Here is a 26,720-nt window from a genome sequence, read left to right on the forward strand (position 1 = left end):
TTAAAACTTTTGACAGTTTTTTTATTCGTCTGAAAAAACTTTATTTCATTTGTGCAAATGTAACATTTTCAACTTAGTAAGCAACAAAAAAGCAACACTTTGCAAAAAATTACTGCATTTTTTAACGAGCTATTATTCTGAAAGTTTTTATTATGTGGGATTAAAACGTTTTAATCGTAATTATTTCGGGTTTAAATAGGAAAATACAGTGTATAGTTCATTTCCATTCAGAAATAATACTTAAGCTGTCCATTATTGCAAACTGAATTAATTCAAGTATCTGAAGTATTTATTTGACGACATCATTCAATAACAGTCAAGCAGATTGATTGGAAAAATAATATTTTTTTTCCTTGAATGGAATGGAGTGAACCGTTAACTTACGACTATGAATTACAGTTTTATTTAATCAAATTAGAAACCCCATTATAAATGTGTTTGCATGGAAGGATAGGAAATGAAGCACTTGACATTCTCAAACTTTACTAAATGTAACGGTAAAAGCTTTCAGAAATTTATTTTTTGGGCTTTTGTTTGCGTCGAGTACTTTACGAACCAGAATGGAAAATATCATTGCTCGGTCTTAATTCACTTTAAATTTATCTTAACTTGAGCTGAATTTTTAGTCTTATTTTTGTGGAAAGTTGTAAAGTGAATTTCCGAACTCTTCATTGTTTTATGCAAAAAGTACAGTTCTTTCTTAATTTATCCAAAAACGCAAGCCAGATTGAAATAGAGATATTGTTTTAATAGAAATATGAAGATATTGGAAACAGTAAATAGCTATAAATTGGAATGCACTTTGTTTGAAAAGTTAACAGTATAAATAGATTTAAAAAAGGTCGATGTTCTAACATGAATTGGAGGAAATAAAACTGAAGGTGTTTTAATCACCACAATTTACTCTAAAATGTGAAGTTAGTTAGTTGCTCCATTAAATACCTGATTTCCAACAACTTCGAGCAAACGTAAATATCATGTAGTGATTTTTACTACCTTTCTAATTCTTGTATGTCATTCAACTAATCCGTTTACAGATAACTAGAAAACTTCAAATTGCTTTAATTATACGTCTAAAAATATGCAAAAATATCCCCAAATTGAAAGGCGAATTTACGGAAACTGAAAAATAATTTTCCAGGGAAAAGCTTAATAATGCTGAAATAAAAAAACAGAAAGAAGGAAAACAGACCTGCATAAAAAATAACCAAATTTTAAACCACCCAACACAAATATTTTCCATATTCACATACATTTAATGTTTTATTTATTTCAAAGCTGCAAGTAATATTAGGACTTGCATTTTTTACTTGCAATATAGTATGAAGCAATCGCTTAACTAATGATCAGAATCGTGTCTGTTTTACCAATAGAACAATTCCTGATCCTTTACGCATTCGTAGTTCCGGTTAAATTGATAGCCGTAGCCGAGTCCTGAAGGAAGTTTTTGTTGTTTCAGAGTGTGGATATAAATCAGCCTGGGTTAATCAGGGAGGACGATGAATTCATTCTAAGTTGTGTCGCCCGAGGATCACCGTCAATAACATTCCGCTGGTTCAAGGATGGAACTTTCGTAAATTTAACCCATGCATCGTAAGTTCAATTATACGATTTTTTTCTCGCATAAAAGCTTTTAATTTATTAGAATTTGAATCAAAATAGTATTTATTATTTCGCATTCTCCAATATTTTAAGGTTTAATTCATTTATTTTCTCAATAGGTCGTTGAAAGAAAGCAACTTCTTTAATTTAGCCATTTTTTTTTCATTCTTGAATTTTGTTAATAATATAATTGAATACTTTTCATTATTCTTAAGGGATTAATGTAAAAGTCGACAATTACATTAAAAACCTTCTATTGGCATATTGGTGTATATCAGACGGTCTGAAACTCTGCCTGCACTTTTGCTAAATCTTGAAAAGTGTCCCACAACAGGTAGCGACACTTAAAATGCATCTATCGAAGTCTTTTACTCGTTATTTATAGGGCAGGATGTCGGCGCTTTATGCTATAAATCTCAATTTTTCAAACCCCAGCCAAGCTAATTTGGAACCACAGCTTGTTTTCAGTGTTCGTTTCAGTCCAGGGCTAAAATTCGTTGTTTTTTAAACCCCTTTTATTATGTTTTATTAACCATCTATCCCCTAAGTTTGCTCGAAATTTTAAATTGTGTAAATATCCTTATGTGATGTAGATACGACGCGTCAATAAAGAAGGGTACATTTTCAAACTGAATTAACCTTTTTTTTATTCATTTACACCTCCACTTAAATTAATCAGAAGCTGTGATTTTATCTGGGACACTGGAAAGTAATGTTTTTACACACGTCAATGTTGGAGAGTTGTTTATAAGGTAATTTTGAACTTCAAACTGTGCAAAAAAGTTATTGCCGTTTTCACAATAAATAAAAACGATTGTTTGCATTAATTGCGCAACAGCCACCTAACTACTAGAGAGAGAGAGGTCTCAGTCTAGAAAAAGGAATGAAAACATAGCAAGTTTTTATAAGCTCACAAAAGCAATAACGTAAAGAAAGTTACAAAAACATTTGCAGTGTTTATCCAAATGTTCTAAATTTACAACTTATTGCATCAAGTCCCCAATTCAAAAGCCATTTTTAATCGTTCGACTACTGAAGGCAAAAATCATGTTCTCGGCGAGAATTCAAAATGCAATAGCTGTAAAAAAATTCAAATTTAATCAATGAGGCATCTTTTTCTGCAACACTTCAGAGGGTATTCAGAATACCATTCACCGATATCTTTCTCAAAAAGCGTTTGAGTTTTATCGATCTAGCATTAAAAATTTGGGATCTACATAAAAATAGGATCTTGAAATTTTAACAAAAGATCGATCAATCTACTAATTAAATGCAGGCCATGATAAATACTTAATCAAGAGAAAGTAAAGATATTTCGATTATGGACAATTGTCTTGATATCTGTAAAAATAAACAGTCACAGAAAATGCCATTGAATCACAATGACCAGAAAGTGCCATTTGTAAATAATCACTTCCAGCTCAGCCCTTTTCACACAATTTCAAAAGGTCAGTTCAAAAAAATGGACTAAAGAACTTGTATATTATAACGAAATAAATAATACACACAAAAGTGTCGTCAGGCTTGAAAGAGTACTGGAGCAGTATTCAACGTGTGCAGACAAATTCGTTCGAACTTGTGAGAAATGGTATGGAAAATGGTATAAAAACAAACAGTTCAGATTCCGCATAAAATAGAAGTGTTGATAGCATAAAATTTGTTGAATAAAAGGTTGTGAAGTCACAAATTCGTATATACAAGGTAATTCGCAACCTTAAGGACACAGAGCTCGGACGTGTAGAGATCCTCAAAGCAAGTCGAGTTTCCATTGAAGTTTTTTTTCTCAGGCCCACGGTTAACCAGATACAGGGTGTTAAAGTTTCACAAAAAATTGGTATTTTCTTTTTATCTCCTACACTTTGGATATTTTGCTCATAATTTAACCGTAGGCTAATGTTTAAACCCTTTACCCATAAGTAAGGGAACTGGTTTTGAAAATCTACATGTGTTCATTTTTCTAGAGGCATACCCCCTTTTACCCCCCGAACTTTTTTCTGATGCGCCACTGGCTTCAACCGAACTAATTTTTGAATTTGCCGTTTAATTTCAGAATTTCCTGATCTCTTGCACTTTTTTCGTATCTGCCTTTGTTTTCGATTTATTTACACAAATATAAGTCCATGTAGAGTTCCTGGGTGATTTTCCATGAATTTTTTTACAATTGTTGTGCTTCCTTTTGTTCACATTTTTTTGTGAAAGAAATTAATTTCATAATAAATTGAAAAATTTGTTACATTTTTTTGTATTTTTATTTGATTTAGCTTATAGCCGATAAACCTCAATTATTGTAAATTCAATTAAAGTAAGAAAAAGTAAATTTTAGAGTTAACTTGCACTTAAAGCTTTCACAGAAAAGTATGAACAAAAAGACAAAAAAAATTATAAAAAAATTCATAGAAAATCACCCAGAAACCCTACATAGACTTATATTTGTGCAAAATAATTCGAAAACGAAAACAGATACGGAAAAACTGCAAGGGATCAGATAATTCTTAAATTGAATAACAAATGCAAAACTTTTCTTGTCAGTGGCTCACTAGAAAAGAGTTCAGGGGATTATGCGTCTAGAAAATAGACCACCCTGTAGATTTTCACAACCAATCGCCTTACCTACGAGTAAATAGTCTAAACATTAGCCTACATTCAAATTTCACCAACATATCTCATAAACTGTAGGAGTTAAAGAGAACATACCAAAAATTTTTTGAAACTTTAATACCCTGTATCTTGTTAACCATGGGGCTGAGAAAAAAACTTGAATGGAAACTCGACTTGCTTTGAGGATCTCTACACGCCCCAGCTCTGTGCCCATGAGGTTGATAATCACCCCGTATAACACCGATGAAGATCCTTCCTGGCAATTAAATATTTTTAATTATTAATTATTTTTTCCATTCTTTGTAATCATATAGTTTAAACTTTCCTTCTCAATTTTTCTTATTTATCTATACTATTCATCTAAAAATAAATATTTAGATCACTAGCACAAGAGTAATTTAATACAAGCGACTCGACATCCAGTTTTGAATTATTATCACATATTTATAGAAAATTACTTGTCTACAGGGTGTCTCGTAAGCTCATGATCAAAAGGGTATTGCGACATTATCTGGCCCAAAATAGGACGATATGACCTAACATTTATTAAGAAAACATTTTGTAATACAACTGAAGTATTGAAGTCTAACAAAAAAAATGTTTAATATAGCTGGCATACTCAATAAAGATTTAATAATTCCACCTTCCAACAGGAAAGGTACTTCACTATTTAAATATACAAATCTAAAATCACGTAACATGTTCTCTCAATCGTTAATTTGCGGCTTAATTGAGTGCAATCTCGCTCTCGAAACGGCAATTCGGTTTATTACGGAAGCTATTCAAATAAAACATGGACTAAGCACAGAAGCAAATGTGCCTTAACATCTCCACTAGTTGAATGAGCTTTTGAAATGGACGCTGAATTTTTATTAGAGAATTTTTATGCTTTTGTAGTAAACGCCTCTTTAGTTTCTCTGCATTTTTATTTTGTCATTTTGAAATAAAAGCGCTGCAGGAATTTGCATAGTCTTTCGTAGGTTAGAATTAATAAATTGCCTGTATGGAACGGCACTTCCTTATGGTAAAATTTAGTAAGTGTGTTTAGGACACGCAAGTGATGATAATAATGAAGTAGTCAATTGTTCACAACCGGGGTTTCTTACGCAAATTAAGTCTTGTGAATTGCAAACCAAAAAGTTGGGATATTAGCACAGTACACGTAGAAGTTTTTCAAAAATAATTTTAAAAATCTATTGACGGTAGCATAAATTGTCACTCGAATTTTGGCACAGACTGTTGAAAACGAGCCTCAAAGTATGCATTAACTACTAAATAGTACTCAACAGAATGTAGCAGCTAATCAATTAAAATGTGACTCACACTATTTAGCAGTTCTAAAGAATCAAAGGAAATAAACCAATCGCATTATGCAACTAAATTAATTAGCATAATACCACCTGGCTTAATTAATTTAGGGTGGTTAATAATATGATGTTACGTAATAATTACCATTACAGCAAATCGGCCATGTAACCTCTTGAATAAATGTATGTCGTAACCTGCGAAATTATGAACACGGCTATATTATTATTATGAAAAAATTATGAAACCGTCCTTGCCCTATTTTCTGCACAATAATTGAACGTTTGTGAAAAAAATATTATTCAGTTACGACTGGCCATTTTCTACTGCCTTCAAGCAATAGAAAAATAACATTTTCCTTCGGTAAAATTCTCAAGCACACTGCAAAAATTCAAATCGTAAAAACCACTTAACTTAGCAAAGTATATGTCAACATAGAAATTTGCCTGTATCGTGAAAATATTTTTCACTTCTCAGAAATGTTACAATGGATTTCGGATTCGTATCTATATTGCCTTAGCGTATATTAAACATTCTTCTCTTTTTGGTTTCAGACACAAATGGATAAAACTGATAAAAGACCCACACGTGACTGACCAATATACGGCGTTGTTGGCCGTGCAAAAGGCTCAAAAGTACGACGAGGGAAAATTTACATGCCAAGTGGAGGATTTTAATATTCAGCAATGCATGTCGAAATTTGTTAAAGTCAAAAGGCGACCTTCAGTCAAAATTGAGCCGATGAGTTTAACTGTGAGAAAGGTTCGTTCCGCTGCCTTTTCACCCCGCTAATTAATTAGAGTACTCAAACATTCCTTTTTGTTAACAACAAGGCAACTTGCGAATTTTGACTGCTGACTCTTTAAAACTGAAAGTGTGTGCATTGAATGATATTTCTTTTGCGCGATATTTCAGCCAATGCAGCTTTGGACAAACAACTCAATTAACATTCCAAGCAAGTCATTACAAATTTATCCCGGTTTGGGTTGAATATTTGTATATTTAATTAGAAGATGCAACCAGATCTAACAGCGTTAATTAAAAGCACTACTACCAGCTGCTTCTGTCATTCAGAATCGGTACAGGCGTGAATAAGCAATATTTACTTGGGAACATGAAATTGCATTTAGTATGCAAATAACACTTATTGGTTTAATTATTTCTGTAATTAACGTCATTCTAGGTAAAATGTATCTCTGGAAGGTAACGCCAAATTTAGCATACATTCCTTTGTTTGCTATATAGGGTGTTGCGTGACCCGTGAGATTTTAAGTCCAAAATCTCTTGTATTAACCGCCATTGTTAAGGTATTTTGGAGCTAAGTCTGATGGGTCCTGTAATTGTTTTGTCAGATTATTGTTTAAAATTCTGGAGTTTCAATGTTTGTTTATGTTCTGATACTGTGTCGGAAATGCAAGAACGTCAGCACAGGAATATCAGCGAAGGTATTTTTTCGAAGAATATCCAATAAGAAAGAATTCATCAATGTGCATAGTCATTTGCCCCAAACAGGTAATTTTCCTTAAGCGACTGTAGAATGTCCCGTACAGGAACAGCCTGGTCGTGAAGAAGCGATTCTTAACATGATCGAAAATAATTCGCTACAAGCGTAAGAGGAATATTTAACCGTGTTAACCAGCGTGATTTAGAATTTGTTCGTACTATGAGGCAATATTAAGCGAGTTTTACAATTTCAGCTTCTTAGTAGAAATCGCAATCTTGACGGAAATCATAACAATATTTAACATATTAATATGTTCCGAGTGTCGCAACATTACTGCTGAATTAAACGTTGATTTACGCTAGAAAACACCCAATCATATTCAAAAACCCTGGGTTTACGAAACACAATTTTTTAATTCTGTCTCTTCAAGATATTGCTTCTTTTTAATTTTCCTTGTCGATGTGAAGAACATTTTATATACATTTTTCGAATAAAAAAATATATAAATGTAAAAACTTTAAAACAAAATACTAGAAACTTAATACAATAGACTTACGCTTAATTAGAGGAAGCAAACACATAAAAGGTAAGTAAAGTAAATATACCAATATTGTTTCAGGGTCAAAGCTTTACCGTAAAATGTGTCACTTTAGAAGGAAATGGGATCGGTGGAAAATATACGTATAGTTGGACCAAAAACAAGGAACTTCTTCCTGTAAGAACAGATTGCGAAAAGTTTGAGACCCTCTATCCTGCCGGTACAATTTTGCAGGTGTTTCGAGTTGAAGTAAGCATATTAAATATTTTAGGAGACTTAATAGAACAATTAATTTTTTTAAATGCTTAATAAATTTTATTATTCCAAATTAAGAGTGCTAATTTACCGATTGAAGGTAAATTATGCATAACAACATACATTGTCACAAAAACAGATTATTAAGTAAAATAGTTTTGATTTAAAAAATCGTGATAAATGTATTTATATACGGGGTGTCTCGTAAGCACATGATCAAAAAGGGACAGATACATTCTTTGGCTCAAATGAAGACCAATGACCTAAGTTTCATTTAAAAAAATGTCCGGCTCGTCTACTATTAATGGTCAAAGGTCTTCAAAAAAATCATGTTTTCTTAAATATGGGAAGGATGGTCCGATGGGTTTAAGGAAACTCGCTACGAATTTGTTCCTATGTAAGACTCATGTTTTGGTAAAGGAACCGAGTTCATCCACTTTGGGAAGTGAGGAATTCTTGAGTGCCTTGATACAAACATTTCCAGAACTTTGGTAGCTGGAATCAACTGATTTTATTTGAATTGATGCACTACTGCTTTTGGAATTTTGGGCTCTTTTTAAAGTAAAATCTAGTGATATTCATTCATAAATTTCAATTTCAGACATTAACTGCACCCGTCGTAGTAATCAATAATATTCTTTCATAAAAAATTATCATAGTATTATCAACCGTTTTGTAATCTTTAACTGAACGACATAATCAAATTTTAAGGCCCGGTAGTATTTTGGAAGCGTTTTTGTCCGACTTGCGTTCATCAAAAATTTCACTAAAATAAAAAGCGAGTTTTTAGCAAAATATGGCCCTGACGTAGGAACAAATCCACACAACGTATCACTAAAATCAATCTGCGCACTCTCCCGATAATACAAAAAACTTACTTTAAATTTTTTTATTGTAAAAAGCTAATAAATGTCTGAAATTGTCTGTTGGCAAGAGAACAGAAATAGTTTTTTGCTCAAGAACCATCAATGGTTCAAGATTTTACGAAAAGGACCAAAATGACAAAATAAGATTAGTGCATCAAATCAAAACAAATCAGTTGATTCCAGCTACCAAATAAAAAGTTCTGGTAGTTTTTGTACCGAGATACTGAAGAATTCCTCACTTGCCCATAGCGGATGAACTCAGAACCTTACCAAAACATGAGACTTAGACAGAGGAGCAAATTAATTTGTTTTTGAGTATCAGTTCAGAGTTTCATTCAAATTCATCTCACCATTCTACCAATATTAAAAAAAAACAGTTTCAAGAACTTTGACCATCAATAGCAGAGGAGCCAGATAATTTATCTTAGTAGAAGTTCGTCTTTTGTTGATCCAAATAATACCGCAGTACCCTTTTGATCATGTGGTTACGGGACACCCTGTATGTCCACTCTGCTTATACATCTGCCTACTGTCGTAAGATATCTTACTTAGAGTCAAATTGATACAAGTCAATTGTTTCTCATTATTAGTACTACATAAAATTAAATTAAATAAAGCCAATAAGTTTATATCATGATATATACAGGGTGTTCCGTAAATATTTTAGAGGGGGTCTTCCTGAGAATTTTTTTAATTTGAGGTTTCTTTGTTCAGATATTTGATTTCCAAAATGGCGAAAAATAATAGCTTTTGTTGTTTTTCTTTAAAACGGTAAAACATAGAAACTTAAGTTTTGGTACACATTATAAGCTAATTAAGTTCCATTTTATGATACTGTTTCGTCGTTCAGTTTGCTTTTATACTGGGCAGAAATGTGCAACTCTTACTTTAGTTTTGTTTAGAACTTTTTTGTGTACACTTAAAACTTTTCTCGCATAATTTCCTTAATTTAATTACTACAAGTTATTTACTAACTTTTTTATCTCTTTTGACCACTAGTTTGCCCGCAAAAAAATAATATCGTTTTCTTTGCCGTTCTCAAAATGTGTAAGTAATTAAGTTAATTTTTTTAAATCTAATAACGTTTTCATATAATGATTTTGGTACGCATCATTAGTTGATTACTAACAACCTAAATTATTTTTCTATATTGTGTCTTTTGGTTCAGATTACGATTATTAAGTTTGAATAATGTATACTTAAACAATAACATGGTAACAATATGAGCAATTCTTGGCATAATCGCAGTCTTTTAATGAAATTAACATTTACAGACCGTAAAGTTTGCACTGAAGTTCTTATTTCGTTAGAAATATTACCTTATCTTCCTGAAGTTCTTCGATTGTATTCACTTCTGTTCAATACACCGTATTTTTTAAATGGCCCCAGAAGTATAAATCAACCGCGTCTAGATCGGGATATCTGGGAGGCGAGTTTATAGGAGCTTCTTGACCTCTTCCAATCCAACGGCTTGGAAAGTTTTGATCAAGGATCAACTCAGGGATAAAAAAGTTGATAAATAACTTTTAGTAATTAAAAAATTATGTTGATAAAAGTTTAGGTGCACACAAAAAAGTTCTGAACAAAACAAAAGTATGGGTTCCACATTTCTACCCTGTATAAAAGTAAACTGAACTACAAAACACTACCATAGAATGGCACTCAATTAGCTTATAATGTGTACCAAAATTCAAGTTTCCATGTTTAACCGTTTTAAAGAAAAACAACAAAAACTAATGTTTTTCGCCATTTTGGAGATCAAATATCTCAAAAATGAGACCTCAAATTTCAAAAGTTCTCAGGAAGACCTAAAATGACTACGAGAATACGCTGTTAAAATATTTTAACATATTTACGGAACACCCTGTATATAAGACAAATTTAAGGTTTCAAGAAGGCAAAGACCTAAAAGAACGTTGATTTTTACCAATCATGAGTTTGGGTAAATTTTGTCTCGCCGAAACGTAATGAAATAAACGATGTTTCCAAATTTTTACTTGACACTTTGACTGAAATCCAGGAAATAAGAATATCATAACAAATACACGCAGTCAGCAAAATAAATTAGAATTAAATTTAATGGATAAAGTGTGGAAGAGACCTGAGATGTTCAATATTTAGATCATCAAATCCTAAACTTTTAGAATGGCAACGATGCTGGTTGTTTCCATGCATTGCAGATATTGCATTATAGACGAACCAACACGATGCACTTCTATTGTTCATTAATAGAAAACTTTGATTGAAAGCATTAAAAGTTAACAGCGTTAAAGAAGAGTTAGTAATTGGCAGCAGTGAATCGAGGTTCAGTTGAGAATCCGAATTTTCAAATCATTTCATCAAAACTTCTCCGATATTCACTGTGGACTTGAAGGTTCAATACCACATTAAAGTATTCAGACAGCCGTCTCGTTTTCCACATCACCGCATTTCAGCATTAACTTTAAACCAATTTGCAACTAGACGGAGTTGAAATGGATTAACTTTATGTCGTTCAATCTGCCTTGATTTGAACATGAAATAAAGTTTTACTGCCATTCATGTGTTCTTTTGCGATATCTTTCGGGAAATTCGATATTTTGCCAATTTTTTTTTAACAGTATTAAAAGACCCCGAGCAAAAAAGTTATATTTGCAGAAGGACGCGCAATATTCTTGTTTGGTTCAAGACCGAACGACATCATCTGAAAAAAGCATTCAAATATATGTGTTAGACCGGAAAGAAGTTCATACATGTTCAGTGGAAATTAGTTATGATTTATCGTGGCCTGAGACAGCCCCGGACACCGACTACCTCCAAGAGTGTCCGAGAAACTATAATGGGATAATTTCCAGACGATGTATGCTAAATGATGGCAAAAATCCCAAATGGGACATTCCGGACTTTTCAAAATGCACTAGTAAAGATGTTAGTCTAATTCATGAAAAGGTTTGTGAACATTTTCGTAATTTGTTAAAATGACAAATTTATGATCAAGTCATTATTTATTGCTGAGTAACACATTAACTAATTAACGGTTAAATTAAGTTAAAACATTTCAAACTATAAAACCTTCATAATTAATTTTATTATTATGCTGAAATAAAATATTTCTGCGGATTCAACATACTAAGCTCTAAAATGTGCTCAATTTAATATTAGAAACGTAGGTAATAAAATGCTTTTTAAAATTTTTTGTGAAAGTTATTTTTCGACTCATTGAAGATATAAACTAAGAAAGTTGCCCTTATTATATGTATTTTTCAGTTCAAAATGCTAAAGGCTGGATATACACCACTGAGTCTCGACGAACTACTGCCAGGCTTCCTAAACTATGTGTTTTCGGTAAAACTACGACCTGGAGAAGGCGCAGGAATTCTTGTTTTGATTGAGGAAATAATGGAATTCCTAAAAGAAGCAAAAGTGGGACATGGCATAATGCGGAATTTTACCCAAACAGTGGTTTCTGCGCTGGATGTCATTTTATCAACTCAGAACGCATTACTATTTTTAAAAGTAAGTAACTGCAAAGCAGAATTTTTATTATAGTTCCGCAAAACCTCGATTTACACATAGTGCGTAGAATATTTTTTTTCAGGCGTTTCAGTTCGCAGATTTACGTTACTTAGATACTTAAACAAGTTATTTAGTTAACAGTTCGTAAATCCAGGAACTCGAGGAACGTATAGAATTTACATAGTAGCCTTGAATGGAAAATTACTTGAATAGTTTTTAAGGACGGGCGGTATTTATTAGAATATTTCTCGAACGTAAACACACAGGAATTTCCGTCGATTTTTTGTCTACTGCAATTTGATGAAATCATCAAACCGACATAATTTTTTGAGAACTGTTGAGACTTGGAGGCAACATATTTTCGTATTTTGTGTGATAGAATTTTTTTTGGTTGAAACTTAGATTCGCATTGTCGAGATAAAAGCTATAATATTTTAAACATTTAACTTCCTTTATCACAAAATGTCTGTGTTATTGTATTGGAGATAAATTAATTATCTTGCGGTCGGCAGAACCGATTAAACCATAAAGCTTTAAATTTTGTTGCAGCGATCGGTTGAAAAATCGAAAATGAAATATTTCAATTAATTTGGAATTATTTCTTTGGATAAGTTCTACTCATACAGAAATAATTGGACAGTTAATGCATACTTCTCTCGGACTAAATGGAGTTGAATCAGGCTTCGAGTACGATCAACGAATTTTAGTTCGGTACTGGTGATGATCAGATACATCAGTATACATATTTCTCAAGCGTTTAAATTGTCTTGTTATTAAAGCCAAAATGTACCAGGATGTTGTAAAATCAATTAAAAACATTTTCGAGTTTTGAATTTAATGAGAATTTTCATAATTATACATCAAGCATATTGAAAAATATATATTTGAGTAACATTTGTTTCTGATTAAATTTTTAAATTTACCATATGAATAAAAAATTTAATTAAAGGAATAAGCCTACCGAGACCGAAAAAGAAGTGTTGTCAACTTAGAGTTTCCAAGAGTATTTCAAGATAGGTATAACATTTGAACGCATTTAACTCAACATAATTTAATTTAATGCATTACGACTCAAGTTTCATAAAATTCAATTAAATCTTCAATTATCAACGATAATTTGAACAACATTAAAAGGTACATGAATGTTGAAAACCGAAACAGATCAGTATCATTTAATCAATTGCAGCACTGAAATCAACAAATTTGTATGCCCCGAATAAACGGTTTTTATATCCCCTAATAAATGCAAAATTGCCTATATATTTGACCGACATTGTTAGCTAAATGGCGTGTTTCAAGTGAAACAACAAAAACAATGGGCCGTTACTGTTTGAAACGACAAACTCAATTGCTGAAATTGATTACTAAATATCAAAAAATCAGTCAGGATTAAATTATTATTGACAAGTCGGGGTATTACGGCTATAAATGGCAACGCTAATAAATTACTACGTTATGGTAGCACAAAAAAGACAAATTTATTAATGCGTATCTGTGTGCGACTGTGTGACAAATTCGGCTAGTAGCTAATTTATTTTAATAGAGGGAAAATACAAATTGCCGTGCTTTTAGAGCCTACATTTAAATCAACTGTCTTACTGTTAATCAATTGAAGTTGAAAAAACTAGTCACCACGTTTCTACATTTTTATAGGTGTGAGATAATTAATCAATTTTTCTCAATGATTCAAATTGTGATGCAATTATTTAACTAAACTGATAGCTGGAAAATGCTTATATCAAATGACCTTCCGTTGGGTGTAAAAAGTAAATTATTTCTTTAAAAATGCACTACTAGTTTAAATAATAGTTTAAACTAAAATTATTGACAGTTAAAATTAGGAATAACTAACTAATTGGATGAAATGAAATTAAACTGAAACGAAAATGTTAACTTCTTCAGTTAGTTACATATCGGTACCACATATCTGTGGCCGAAGATCGATAACTTTACTATTAGAATTTCAATTCTAAATAATATATATATACATATAGTCGCATAAATTGGACCGAAAAATATAATATTTTAAGAAAACCGTACCTTTACTTTCAAATTTTTTCATGAAGATCAAGTGTGTTTTATCACCAATATAAATGTTTCTAAGTTATTCATACATTTTTTCCTTTATAAAAACAAAGTATATCTAACAAATCGGTATTTGGTATGATTTGCAGACTAATCTACACTGATACCAATCAATAACTGGTACAATATTCAATCACTCGAAATCAATAGCTTCAATTAATATGTTACAGGATGTCAATTCACTGCAAAAGGCTTTACTGGAGCAGCTTAGAATATCCGGATCTTATATTTCGAAATACGAAAATTTTAAATGGTTCAACCTGTCCCGCAATGCCCTCGATATTACTTTATCAGCTGAAGCACCGAGTGCAGATACATTTTACTTTCCTACTGCCAATAAAAAATTAAGGTAGGTGAATTATAGTAAACATGTATTGTAATAGTTTCACTTAGTTAACAACACGTTTAACATACAGCAACAAATAAAAAAGCACCTGCATAACTTGAAACTATTTGGAAGGATTGTAAAGTTATTTTTATTGTTTTGCCTATTAAACAAAAAACTCTGTTATGAACAATTTAAATAATTTGAAATTACGCCAATTTTTGGGGGTTCCATGTACAAATCCTCTTTTTTCAAATCAATATATTTTCATTGATTATTGAATACAAATAAAGCTGCTACTCAAACCAGTTTCTATATGCTTGCATGTATTCCAATGACTTGGAATGGAAAAGTTATTCACTGAGAGCAAAATGGTGCATGAGCAACAGCAGTAGCAACAAGAATGAACTTTTGTTGTATTGTAAACTTTCCGAACATAACTTTGCACCTGCTTTCAGATGCATCGAAAATTCCCTTCAAATGTTCAATTTGTGAGGGTTGTATTAAAGAAGCGCCTCGAAATCCGAGCGGAAATACTAGGGGTATTGAATGTATAAGTCATCCGAAAAAGCGACGTATAGACATGATTGGGCATAGAATAAAATTATCCAAGTCAATATATGGTATCTCGGGGATTTTTCTATACTACGCTCTCAACAAAATTTCGCATTTTGGGATATTTTGTGATAGTTGCAATGGCTTTTTGCTTGCTTCCAAAGATGCATATTTCTTGACATGACTTGCCTCGTCTCTATTTTCGTGTGACTTTCTTCAGCTTTAATTTCTATATTTTACAATCATTCTTCGATTTTAGGGAAAATCTCAGTAAAAACAACTAAGGCTTCGAAAGTTTTAGATAAAAGGCACACGCCATTTCATTCTTATCCTCAATTTTACAATGTTTTATATTTAAATCGCTATCCTCATCCTCAGCACTAAACATATTTATTTTACTTTAGAGGACAGCCGTGGGTATCAGCAAAGGTTAAAATTCAAGGACTTAAACTTGTAAAATCAGATTTATTGGCTGGAATTGTCTACCGAAATTTGCCGCTATTTTTCCCATCCAAATCATTTTTAAGAGTTAGGTAAGTTACCTAATTCAACTTCCGAATGCTTGGCTTTACTTATTTTCTGATTATTTACATTGAATCGTTTTTAACATGTTTAATGATATTTTTTAGAGACGGAACAGAAATTCAATACCAGATTAACTCGCAAATTATTACTTTCGTACCATTATCATTAAATCGGCACAGTCAAAGCCAGAATGCTAACTTGAGCATAGATTTCCAGCATCAACTAAACACCGTTAACAAAAATGGCAGCAATAATGAATGGCAACTGAGATGTGGTTACGCAGATATAGATTCTTTTGCGTTTTTCTGGGATATTTATAAGTGTTCTGTTGTACATACTAACGATCAAATGTCCACATGTATGTGTCCAAAATTTGGATCATTTGCACTTATGTTGGTTTTAACTGATCCAGAGGTAAGTTTTACAATAAAAAAATATTCCCACTTTATTACTCAAAATAAAACATTGTCAAGTTTTCGTTTCTTTCACGAACATGTTTCCGGGAATATTTTCCTATGCAGTTAGTGTTACATATGGAGAATAAATTCTGCCAAGAATTTAAGACACATTTTTTGATGACATTTAAATAATGAAGAAACAATTAACAAACATATTCAAATAAGATAGCGTTGTGTATATGAAGATAGAAAATAGGATTGTATACAGCTCGAAAAAAATGGTTGTGTTCACATTTTAGAAAGAAGTCACATCAGATGAACCACACAAATACATCCTAATCAGCAGCTTTGCCATTGGAATTATTCTAACTCTATTCACTACCATCAGTTTGAGTACTTCCTGCTTTCTTACCAAAAGTTCATGTATTACCTTCTTAAAGTTACAATGCTCAATATCCATTGTCTTTTGCGAACTCTTGTTCGCAATTGCAATTTTATTGGAACCACCGCAGGTATGTATTAAAATTGTTGAAAATTGGCGAATAAGAACAAAAATCAAAGTTTATTAATAAAAAGTTATTTAACTTTCGCTGCAATTTTATACAGCTTTATGTTGTTTTGACTAAAATACGTTATATTCTGCGACAGTATGGAAACATGAGAATTAGTTTTTGAGCAGGTATTATGCTTCATTGTTTTAGAAATAAATTTATATTTTAGTAAATTTTGAATTGATGGCTGAATTGAATTTTCTAGTACAAAAACGTACTTTGCTTTATTAATCAGTGATGTTTTGTTCAAATTCCAGAAATATTTTATGGTTTATCTTTCCTTCCTGGAATTATTCATATTATTAGGAATCTCATCCCATTTAAGTAAACTTCTTATCATATTCACTGAGGTAATCCAAGTTTCAACCTCAGCATCGTCAAAGTACACAGTTATGAGTATTACTTCAGGTAAGTCTCAATTATATATAACCACGAACTTAATGAGAATTTTGCGTTCTAGGAGTTCCGTTAATTACAATATTTGCTAATCACTTGACATACAAAACAATGAACTTAAATCTAAAATCGTGGTGGATGTTAATCAACTCACTAGCATCCAATATGTTCATAGTTGTGATTTTCATAATTACGAGTTTGTTTATAATGATTTATTTCTCAGTGATCAAAAGATTGAAAGATCTGATTGCCGACAAGGAAAAATATGATGAAGCTGCGGAATGGAGGTCAGTAAAGTTAAAGCAATTACAAGCAGTGAAATAGAATGATTTAGTTGAATTTTACTCACATGAAACATACGAGTATAGCTCATTTGCATATGTATTTTTTAGAATTTCCCTAACCAGAAGAGCAGGTTTTTTATTTCTTGCTATACTAAGTTTCATAATTAGCAGCATGTTGTATGTAAATAATCAAACGGCTTTGTGGAGTGTATATCAATTCTCAGCAACAAACATTGTAATGGTGAGTGCAACAAAACCGTACTTATATCATGCTTCAAAAAACATTTTATTGCAAATTAGTTTCTTTCGCGTTTTGTATTCCTTATTCTGATTTTAGGCTTTGGTATTAACTACGTGTTATATTCTGAAACCTGAACGCGGATTCAAGTATTTATTTAAGAAAAGACGCAAAAAAGAATCAAGTTATTTCAACAAAAATCCCACCGCTCAATGGAATTGTAAGTATACTTATTTCTGACTTGAACTGGTCGGTTATCCTATTTTTCGTTATAAGGACTGTACAATAACTTCATGAAATCCGAATAGTTGCCAGACACTTTAAAACATTGAGAAAACTCATTGAGTAATCAAAAACAATAATTAATTCCGAATAAATTAAACCCTCCAACAAGTCAATCAAATTAGTTTAGATTCAAATTTACCAAAACTCTTCAGCAAGTACTCATGAAGAATCTGAACGCTCTTAGAAGTAACGAGTAACATCAAGACTCTATCTTGTCTGCTAATTGCGTGCTCTTCAAAACAGTTTATGCTTCGTCTTGAGACTCGTCTGGACTTGCAACGGAGGAAAATGTTATAGAGTAATAATAATAACAGATAACATAACGCTCATATTTCTTCTACATATGGGTATATTTTTTTAAATTAATAAATGATACCCTTTTGTGACTTCATTTGAAATGACCCTCAGGAACTCAACCAATCATGAAAAAAAATTCATGAAATGACAGAAGTGTAAATTCTACAAAAAAACTACCGTAGGTAAAGTCTTAACTATTTCAATTTATTTTAGTTAGAAAGCAAGAGACTGAGCTAGAAAACCAAATTGCTCAATGTAGACAAGATAGTCAAGTAGCATCACCCACATCTCTAGAATCCACCAAGGGGTCAATAAAGAAAACTCAGAGCATCTCAAATGTATTTGAAAGTTGTCTGCAAACCAGCTCAACGTTCTGTGAAGTTAGCAGTAGAGAATCTGGCGCATTCCGGCAAGAAATGCAGCAAAATGCTGCTCACCAAATAGTTTCCAGTATCGCATCAAGTGCGCGAAAACCATTATTCAATAACTACTCTCAATCGCCCGATATTTTAAAGCCAAAGCCTTGTGTTGGATTAGATCTAGTCGCCCACAGCATGTGCGTAAACAAATCTGAGGTAGAAACTTCAAAAGAACCACCTCCCCTAACATCTGCTTTGAAGTCCGAGAAAAAGTTGGGAGAATATAAAACGGTTCGAATAATGTTCCCGCCACAAGTTATAGTAACTTCGGACGAAACTGAAGTTATAGAAAGTGAAAGCTGCACCAGAACCCAACCAGACGGCCATGCTGAAGCTGTAGCCACTAATGAATTTGAAGAAATAGTTGAAACCAAACAAGCAACCACCACAGAAGACAATCTTGACGGGGTGCTCGACAGTATATCGCATGATCTTGACTATCTTCTTAATAGAGGCGAGAGTAATGATTCGTTACTTGGGGCTTCAGGACTAGGAAAAAGGACATCAAAGCTCTCTGGTGCCAGTGTAATTACAGACATTGCTGAAGAATTTATTACCGAAGAAAGTAATTTCGGGGCGGAAGGCATAGTGCTAAGGACGAACTGTTAGTTATTAGTGTGTGAGCGTAAATGGAAGTCTATTTTAAATATGTGCATTTTCATTGTAAATAAAGTTGAACAGTTGAATTGTTGAATTTTCTGTAATCTTTGAGTTAGTTAGAAGTTGAAATCAAAAACGAAGATTTCTTAGATTTTTGGTATTCTGGGTTTTCAACACCATTTTCATTTTCTAAATAAATGCGTTTGAGAACTAAACTTCAAGAACCTACTATTATTTAATTGAACGTTGTCTTCATGCTGAATGAAGTTAAATCGTCAGATAATAATGTTCAAATCTTTTAAAAAAATTCGTGCAAATATCTGTTTTAAAACTGCAGTGAAAGCAGCAAATTGCATACAAGAAGTCTGATATAGTACTAAGCTGCCTTAGAGTACTAAGGCAGCTCAGAAGGTTACACTCAGAACCCAAACTGAAATCCATTGAAATATAGCTCCTCAAACGGTTTCATATTTCCGATGTTTAATCTATGTTAAGTTGAACCAGCATTATGATCCAAAATCGATCATTGTAGCAATATTTTCCGTTTGATAATAAGGTTCAGAAATATATGCCGGTTTTGGTTCAATCAATTACAAAAATTAAATTTGTATAAACTATCTAATCTGAAAATGAACCAAATAACGCGACTAAGCTGTACAAATCCTACTCCAAAATCAAGCAAGAGCTTATTTTTAAAACTGAAAAAATTGGAAGGAAGCTTTCTGTTGTCTCATCGATGTCGTGTTTTGTTTGTAAAGGGATTTTTAGATTAACGTTTTCATCAATTTTTTTGTCATTATTTCACTTTTGGTTATTATTTCAATGCTAAGGGTTAAAAGTACAGTTGAGTGGTCAGTTTAAATTGTGAATAATAATCTACTTTTTCGCTCTTGTTTTGTTACTACAATGAAAATGATAACCATCAGTTAGCAGGTAACGATGAAAATGATATTTTGCTGAAATAGTTATTTGCGTAACCAGTAGGATATGAATATTATTTTAATGCTTTATTTAAGCTGTTAATGCTGTTTCGGATCTTGTGCCAGGGAAAGCACGGAAGAAATACCAAGAACCTTTTGATCGGTACGAGAAATGGTGCAGTGAACGAAAGATACTCAACTTAACAAGCGAGAAAGGATTATTAGTAGGTACCTATATTTTAACATTTAACAAAGTAAGCAAAATACATAAACCCTCATCCCTTTGATGTTCGATGTTCTTTGTGTTTGTATCTTTCGTACCGATCAAAGCTTCTCGGGTATTTATTTTTTCCGTGATTTATCACATCTGACACAAGATCCGAAACAACATTAAGCTTCGTTCTCAATATCAAATGGCAGATCATCGATTGAACTTATTTTGACACATGAACACAATTTTGACAATGCTCGACAGATTTATTACCGCACTAGTGCGGTAATAAACATCGTTATGACATTTGAAAGAGTGGCAAATCATAGTCATGATATAACAGTTGTGGATAAAAAAAAACCATTATGATGTCTGGATTTCGCTCCCTTTTTTAAAGGTTTATACTGGGCGGACAAGTTTTCACATAGTAATATACCGTGCGCTAGTACGATCATACCCATTCAATTTCGGCTGGCGTTTGAATGGCGCATAAAACATGAGATTAGTAACATTTTATACATATAACTTCCCAGCGGTATAGTGGTCTATCAGGAACATCTCAGTTATAGAAAGGACTAAAGAGTTTCACTTACCAAAGGTCTTACATGACACTCGAAAAAAAATTACAATGCAAATCCTTCAGCGCGATTTTCTGTTAGTTTTTCCATGATTATACTCAGTTCGGCTTCTAAACTAAATTTCACTAATCTAGAAGTTCCTTATTGTGATTCTGTTTATACGATTTTCAAGTGAGTAACTTCGTATACAGGGTGTCCCGTAAGCTCATGATCAAAATGGTACTGCGATATTTTTTGGACCAAAAATTTTGGAAGAAACATATTATTAATGCTACAAGATTTTACAAAGAGCACAAAATTGTGAATAAATGATTAGTGCATCAACCGAAAAAAAAAATGAGTTGATTTCATCCTGCAACGAAAAAGTTCTGTTAGTTTTTGTACCACGACACTCAAGAATTCACCACTTGTCCAAAAAGGCTGAACTCGATTGTTTTATCAAAATATGAGTCTTACATAAGAACAAATGCACAGCGCGTTTCACCAAAATACATCGTACCATTCTCCCGATATTTAAAAAAATAAATAAATTTTCTGAAGAACTTTGACCATCAATAGCAGAGGAGCCAGACATTTTTGTTAATAAAAGTTAGGTCAGATCGTCTTCTTTTGGTCCAGAGAATATCGCAGTACCCTTTTGATCATGAGCTTACGGGACACCCTGTATAACAAAATTTAAAAATGAAATATATGCTAGGCCACCAGGCTTACACGTTTCTTCCATGATGTCTAGTGTCAAATTGTGACTGATGAAATGTAAACCAAAACAATTTAGCCATAAAGTTATAAGCTGCGTAATGTGAACAAAAAACAAAATATCATGGCAAAGGAAATAAATGAAACATTCATCACGGCAGAATGCATAACGGAATTCGATGCAGTTCATCCACGATTTCAACCTGAGGACGAAGCAGTTGCTTTGAGGTACCAACAAGAACACTATTACTTTTGCCAGCAGTGCAACCTGTTTTTTGCACCCACTGTAACAGGCCTTAAAGTGCATTTTAAGGGCGACATGGTGAAGCATAAAACTTGTGGTTCCTGCTTTTATTGTCAGGGTCCTGTGTATGAATATTCAATCAACAGTGAAAGAAAGGTTTACCATTCTTGCAAGAGAAGCAGCTAGTTGTATGCAGTGTTTAGCTGCTCTCGCACATTAAATGAATGATTCCTTTAATAATCTATGACAAACAACATTTTTTGTTCCGCCCATCAGTCAATGAAAACAACCAATTAATAATGTGCCAGAACTACTATTTATTTTAGTTTTAAAATCGCATTCTAATGCAGCTAATTGTGTTTGGAGCTCCATGACTTTTTAAGTGTTAACTGATTATTCAAGTACCTGCTAAAATGAACAAATTATATCAAAGAACATGTACATACGTAAACGAAGTACAAAATGCCTTTGTTGTGCTTGCCTAATGGTTCCTGTTAATCGTTGTGCCGTTAAATAAAGCAGCCATAACTTGCCAATCACAAGCTATTCATAGCATTCCTGTGGCTCACAAATAGTGTATCATTATTAATGTTACCTGTATAGCATGTTGATAATTTTATTTGTATGAATTTATTTTGTTATAATTATTGCCCGGTTACCTATATTTTGAATGTAAAAAAACTTAGTACCCCCTAGCAGTGTTGTGTTTATAATAATTTGTGGCCAGTAGTACAAAGCGTTTGCCGCCCAAACATTGCCTTTTAAATGTTTAGATTTTTTTAAATATATTTTTGTAAACATATATATATATATTGATTTTAGCGGCTTTAAGGATTGGTATCCATGAAATCAAGGAAATAAAATTGTCGCTAGGAAAACTTTTTTAATCACACCCATATGGAAAATCATGGTTTTCAATAAAATACATATAGCACAATAAAGCAAAGGAATACAAATATAATGCCACATAAGAAAAATGCAAGCTATTTAACGTAGTCCGATCATTTATTGCACATGTTGGTGAAGGACTCGTTATCCTAACTCAATAATGTGCTCATTCGGCGCCTCGTCTGGGTCAGAAAATATTTCGAAAGATACAAAATTGTCCTTAGTAAATGCACTGTTTTCACACTAGCTAAATGTATTTTTGGTTTTGTAGATTTGCGAAATTTTACGTGACCTGAAGCGTAAACTAATTAAATACCGATTTTAATTTTCGAACAACATTGGGTTTGATATGAAGCATCTCTAAGTGATATTAATGGCATTTTTGAAGTTTTTATTAACTTGTCCATCTATCTCTTTAAATGTTAGGTTTTTTCTTTATCTTTAGCTATAATAGGAAAAAGTTTCCTATGCATTCTATAAGAAAGGTGTTAATGATTGTCCAGAGGTCTGTTCAACTGTTTGCAAGTTTAAACTTTTTAAATTTTGTTGCATTATAATTTTTTTCTAGTCGTGCAGTTGATTAAATATTTCTAGCCGTTTTCAAGTTTAATCAAAGGAGAGTAAGGTTGGAGTTGATATTTAAAGTTAGACTTCCAAGACCAACCAAGACTTTTTATATCAAGCTCAATCGATTTCGGATCGCCCAATTAAAATAATTTTTTTCCGCAATTTCCAACTTTCCCAGACTATTAATTTTTTAAAATTGAGAGGTCTTAAGGGACAAAGACGTGTCCAAATCGTCAACTTTGTCAGGCAATTATATCACACTGCACTTATATCCAATCCAATACCAATGAGACTATTTTATTCGAATTTTAAAGTGTTCAAATTATCTCGATATAAATATATTTAAGAATAAAGTATAGGCGAATATACAGGTTAATTCACGAGAAAATAGAAAGATTGTTCAATAACACATTTTTCAACGTCGGTTCGGGTCTTTCGTATTGAATTTTTTTCGCGGTTTTATGGAGACGGTTAGATCCATTTTTGGAACATCATTTACAGGAAATAATTAGCGCAGTTTTGGGTATGCTATACATATCCTTAAAGTATTTTTATACCGTCTGGTATCACTCTGTATATTCCTTAGGACATGGGGTAAAATGTACGACAACTGTTCGCATCAGTGCGTTTTTGCACGCAAGTAAAATTATTTGTTTGAAGTAAAATATTATGATTTACAGCATCAAAAGCTTGTGCTAACTTCAGGAAGCCGACCCTATAGAAAGGTTTCTTAACTTTGTTCAAATCGAAACTGTTAATTAGTACTTTTTTAAATTCACACAATCTGTTCTAAATTAGTTTTTCGCAATTAATAGGTAAATAAAAAATAATAGCAAATTATGTAAGTAAAAGTTTTGAAAGTTGCGTTGCGATACATTTTTACGAACCATTTATCCAGCCGTATAAAAACATACTACCATATAAAACTGCCCTTTAAGTGAGGACCGTTGGAAATAAATTAATTGAGACAATCATTGGCCTCACAAGCACAGAAAATTATTCGCATTAAAATCAATTTACAAAATGTATGAACCAATCATTTCAAAAAAACACGAATTTAATATAATTGTTAAGGCTACATAATAAACATGTATTTTCTCAATGTTAAGATATTTCATTCGTGTGAAAATAATGTTTTAGATTTACTTCTTCTTGAGTGGATTTTTACCTACTTTTTTGAATTATCGTGAAATTAGTTTCGGAGGGTAATTCAAAAGGAAACAAACCTGATTGTATATTTCAACTAGTTTCATATTCATTGGGCATGAGTTAATTTTTTCAATTCGATAAATCCTATTTCATATTTCCATAAAACTTACTATTAAAATTCAGTTGCATTTCAGAAAAATAACAAATAATCGGTCGTCAATCAAGCGAAAGCTGCCATGCTTTTATATGCGCTTTTCCTTGTAAATCTCCAAAGACTGTACCATTAAATTTATGTTGAATTTCAAATTATTTTTGTATCAAAGGTTGCATTTTAGTGTAGGGTTAAAACCAAGAAGAAAACCTGGAACGTTGTCAATATACACGCAATTAGTGTATTTTTTATGCATTTTTCACTGGGTCATTTAAGTCGAATTTGTTTTTTAAGCTCCGAAAACCTTTTGTTACCCGTGATACCACCCACTGGAAAAATCACCAAAATACATCGTGAACAAACTTAAATATCTATTTATTGCTTTGGTTTCACATTCATTAGCAGCACGACATGAACTTGGGAGAACTATCTAATTTTAGAAAAAAATTCGACCCTAGTCTAGTATAATTTATATTTAAACGACCTAGACATCTTTACTTATACCAACGCTGCTGCATTGTTTCAGATCAGGTTTGACTAGATATTCAAAGTATTTGATGATGGTTGCAAAACCATATGCTAGTAATCGTTAAGAAAAAAAGATTGCAGCTGATTGCATTATAAGTGAGTCTTCAATGATTGATCAACTTATCACTGAATTAGAACATTAATTTTAGGCCAAAGTATTTTATTTGTCCAGACAAAAAATTACTGCCAAAGTTTTAAAGGTTTATTTTCCTGCTCTTCGGTATATTTGGGGCTAATACTTCTTATAAGCGAGATAATTTAAATCTTGAATTACAAAATCTTCACATAGCGTTTTAGTAGATTCGATCGATATGTCCAATCATATGTATTTTTTATTTATTTTGAATTTTTACCCACATAATTTTTTTGAATTAATTTGTTTGTAAATGCAATCAAATAATGGCAATTATACATTGTCAAGGAAAGATAATAAACTACCATTGTTTGAAACCAATTTAAAACATTTAGAAAATCAACTTGGTGAAAACTTGCTATAAGCCGTGGGTGGTTGAAAATTTCTCGAAAAGGAGAAATGTGAAAATATTGCGATAGAGATAGTGACTCAGAAAACTAAAAAAAGTGCAAATGCAATCTAATATAGGATGTTTTATAACTGCCTGTTGATTCTAGAAGTAATACTGATTCCCTTAAATTGATTGCAGGTATTAATTAAATGCAATATTGGGACGGAATGTAACAGCCCTTCGCAATATTGTATTCCGCATGATTTCGTTTTATTAACTACATAATTATTTTTTAGTAATCTCGAGCGATTTTGAGAACAAAATAATTAAACGATTCTGTGTAATTCGCTAGAGTAAAAGCAAGATCAATTATTTACCGGGCTCTCGTTGTAAAATGGCAAATCATTTGTTTGTATTCATTTTTACAGTTTGCCTTTCAAAGCTGAACTTAAATAATCAATTATTTGTCTAACGGTTAGTTGGCCAACATTTAAATCGCGTCAATTATTTAAGAAAATACGTGCCTTATTAAAAAGTTTCAAAAAACACTTATCAATAATAAAAAATCAACACTTTTTGTAAACTACTCCACATTACTAATACAGCAACTAAATAAATGTAATTACTGAATCATGTACATTTATTCATGAAATTCAAAGATATTTTCATATCTTTTAGACGGCATTGCATATACGAAGGATATGAGTGGGTTTTAAGACACCAAAAATATTCTAAATTAAATCGCCATTAAACATTGTTTGAAAAATTAAATGGAAGAAAAAAGCATTCACTTCATACAGTTTTACTCTATATTTTCATGGGCTTATAGAGTGGGTAATCGCGGGTCTATTTTTATTGCCCTTGCATATGGACGAGCTGTTATGCAACACTCTGTATAAGACTAAATTTAAAATGTTTTGTATTCTTGTACTTAATTTCATTTTAAATTAATTATTATTCCAGTACTGAATAAAAACAAGATTTACTAGATAAAAATTAGCCTGCATAGTCAGAAGAAGGTGGAAGGAATAGCTTGTATTAAGTTAACAAGATTCAAATCAGCGTATGCCTTACGGATTAAGCATTTTCTTACGTTTTTCTATTATAATCAGCTCGTTATAACTGTAAGTTTTCTCATCTCTAAAATGAAAATGATGACCCGATAACACTTCAATAATATTGCAAGTCACGCCCATATTTACGGTAAATCTATTAAAATAAGACATCAAGCTTTTGAAATGATCAGATCAGCTTTAACTTTAC

The 26,720-nt window shown here is 32.1% G+C and overlaps 4 protein-coding genes across 4 annotated transcripts in view; all 4 read left to right on the forward strand.

Moving 5' to 3' along the window:
- LOC125503523 (roundabout homolog 1-like) overlaps positions 1–6,334 on the forward strand; it is a 9,404-nt gene extending 3,070 nt beyond the window's left edge. The window contains exons 2-3 of the mRNA XM_048664076.1: positions 1,460–1,593; positions 6,060–6,334. Coding sequence (XP_048520033.1) covers positions 1,460–1,593; positions 6,060–6,297 — 372 coding nt within the window. The 3' untranslated portion in view covers positions 6,298–6,334. The remainder of the gene's footprint in view (positions 1–1,459; positions 1,594–6,059) is intronic.
- Positions 6,335–6,693: 359 nt separating this feature from the next.
- On the forward strand, positions 6,694–12,224 carry LOC125503569 (cadherin EGF LAG seven-pass G-type receptor fmi-1-like). Its single transcript, XM_048664251.1, has 5 exons — positions 6,694–6,708; positions 7,569–7,736; positions 11,246–11,536; positions 11,855–12,103; positions 12,186–12,224. Exons 1-5 carry the CDS (start codon positions 6,694–6,696, stop codon positions 12,222–12,224), a joined length of 762 nt encoding a protein of 253 aa, XP_048520208.1.
- A 2,074-nt stretch (positions 12,225–14,298) lies between these two features.
- On the forward strand, positions 14,299–16,698 carry LOC109538226. The gene is made up of 5 exons (XM_019905370.2): positions 14,299–14,537; positions 15,473–15,601; positions 15,698–16,007; positions 16,291–16,503; positions 16,693–16,698. The coding sequence occupies exons 1-5, from the start codon at positions 14,350–14,352 to the stop codon at positions 16,696–16,698; spliced, it is 846 nt and encodes a 281-aa protein (XP_019760929.2). The 5' UTR covers positions 14,299–14,349.
- A 122-nt stretch (positions 16,699–16,820) lies between these two features.
- Positions 16,821–19,156, forward strand: LOC109538220. The gene is made up of 5 exons (XM_019905365.2): positions 16,821–16,950; positions 17,003–17,225; positions 17,331–17,463; positions 17,560–17,680; positions 18,256–19,156. Exons 1-5 carry the CDS (start codon positions 16,935–16,937, stop codon positions 19,068–19,070), a joined length of 1,308 nt encoding a protein of 435 aa, XP_019760924.1. The 5' UTR covers positions 16,821–16,934; the 3' UTR covers positions 19,071–19,156.
- The last annotated feature ends 7,564 nt before the right edge of the window (positions 19,157–26,720 follow it).

Source organism: Dendroctonus ponderosae, unplaced genomic scaffold (assembly GCF_020466585.1).
Source record: "Dendroctonus ponderosae isolate FM_Combo_2020 unplaced genomic scaffold, Dpon_F_20191213v2 Dpon_F_20191213_2, whole genome shotgun sequence".
Classification (NCBI taxonomy): domain Eukaryota; kingdom Metazoa; phylum Arthropoda; class Insecta; order Coleoptera; family Curculionidae; genus Dendroctonus; species Dendroctonus ponderosae.

What these genes read in the sequence shown, in the direction of transcription:
- LOC125503569 (XM_048664251.1), top strand. An exon ending in TGCAGGTGTTTCGAGTTGAA is followed by an intron (nt 7,737 to 11,245) that starts GTAAGCATATTA and finishes TTATATTTGCAG; the next exon opens with AAGGACGCGCAATATTCTTG. An exon ending in TTAGTCTAATTCATGAAAAG is followed by an intron (nt 11,537 to 11,854) that starts GTTTGTGAACAT and finishes TGTATTTTTCAG; the next exon opens with TTCAAAATGCTAAAGGCTGG.
- LOC109538226 (XM_019905370.2), top strand. Translation starts at nt 14,350, where the DNA reads ATGTTACAGGATGTCAATTCACTGCAAAAGGCTTTACTGGAGCAGCTT. An exon ending in AAATCATTTTTAAGAGTTAG is followed by an intron (nt 15,602 to 15,697) that starts GTAAGTTACCTA and finishes GATATTTTTTAG; the next exon opens with AGACGGAACAGAAATTCAAT. An exon ending in TGGTTTTAACTGATCCAGAG is followed by an intron (nt 16,008 to 16,290) that starts GTAAGTTTTACA and finishes TTCACATTTTAG; the next exon opens with AAAGAAGTCACATCAGATGA.
- LOC109538220 (XM_019905365.2), top strand. An exon ending in GATGAAGCTGCGGAATGGAG is followed by an intron (nt 17,226 to 17,330) that starts GTCAGTAAAGTT and finishes TGTATTTTTTAG; the next exon opens with AATTTCCCTAACCAGAAGAG. An exon ending in CAGCAACAAACATTGTAATG is followed by an intron (nt 17,464 to 17,559) that starts GTGAGTGCAACA and finishes TTCTGATTTTAG; the next exon opens with GCTTTGGTATTAACTACGTG.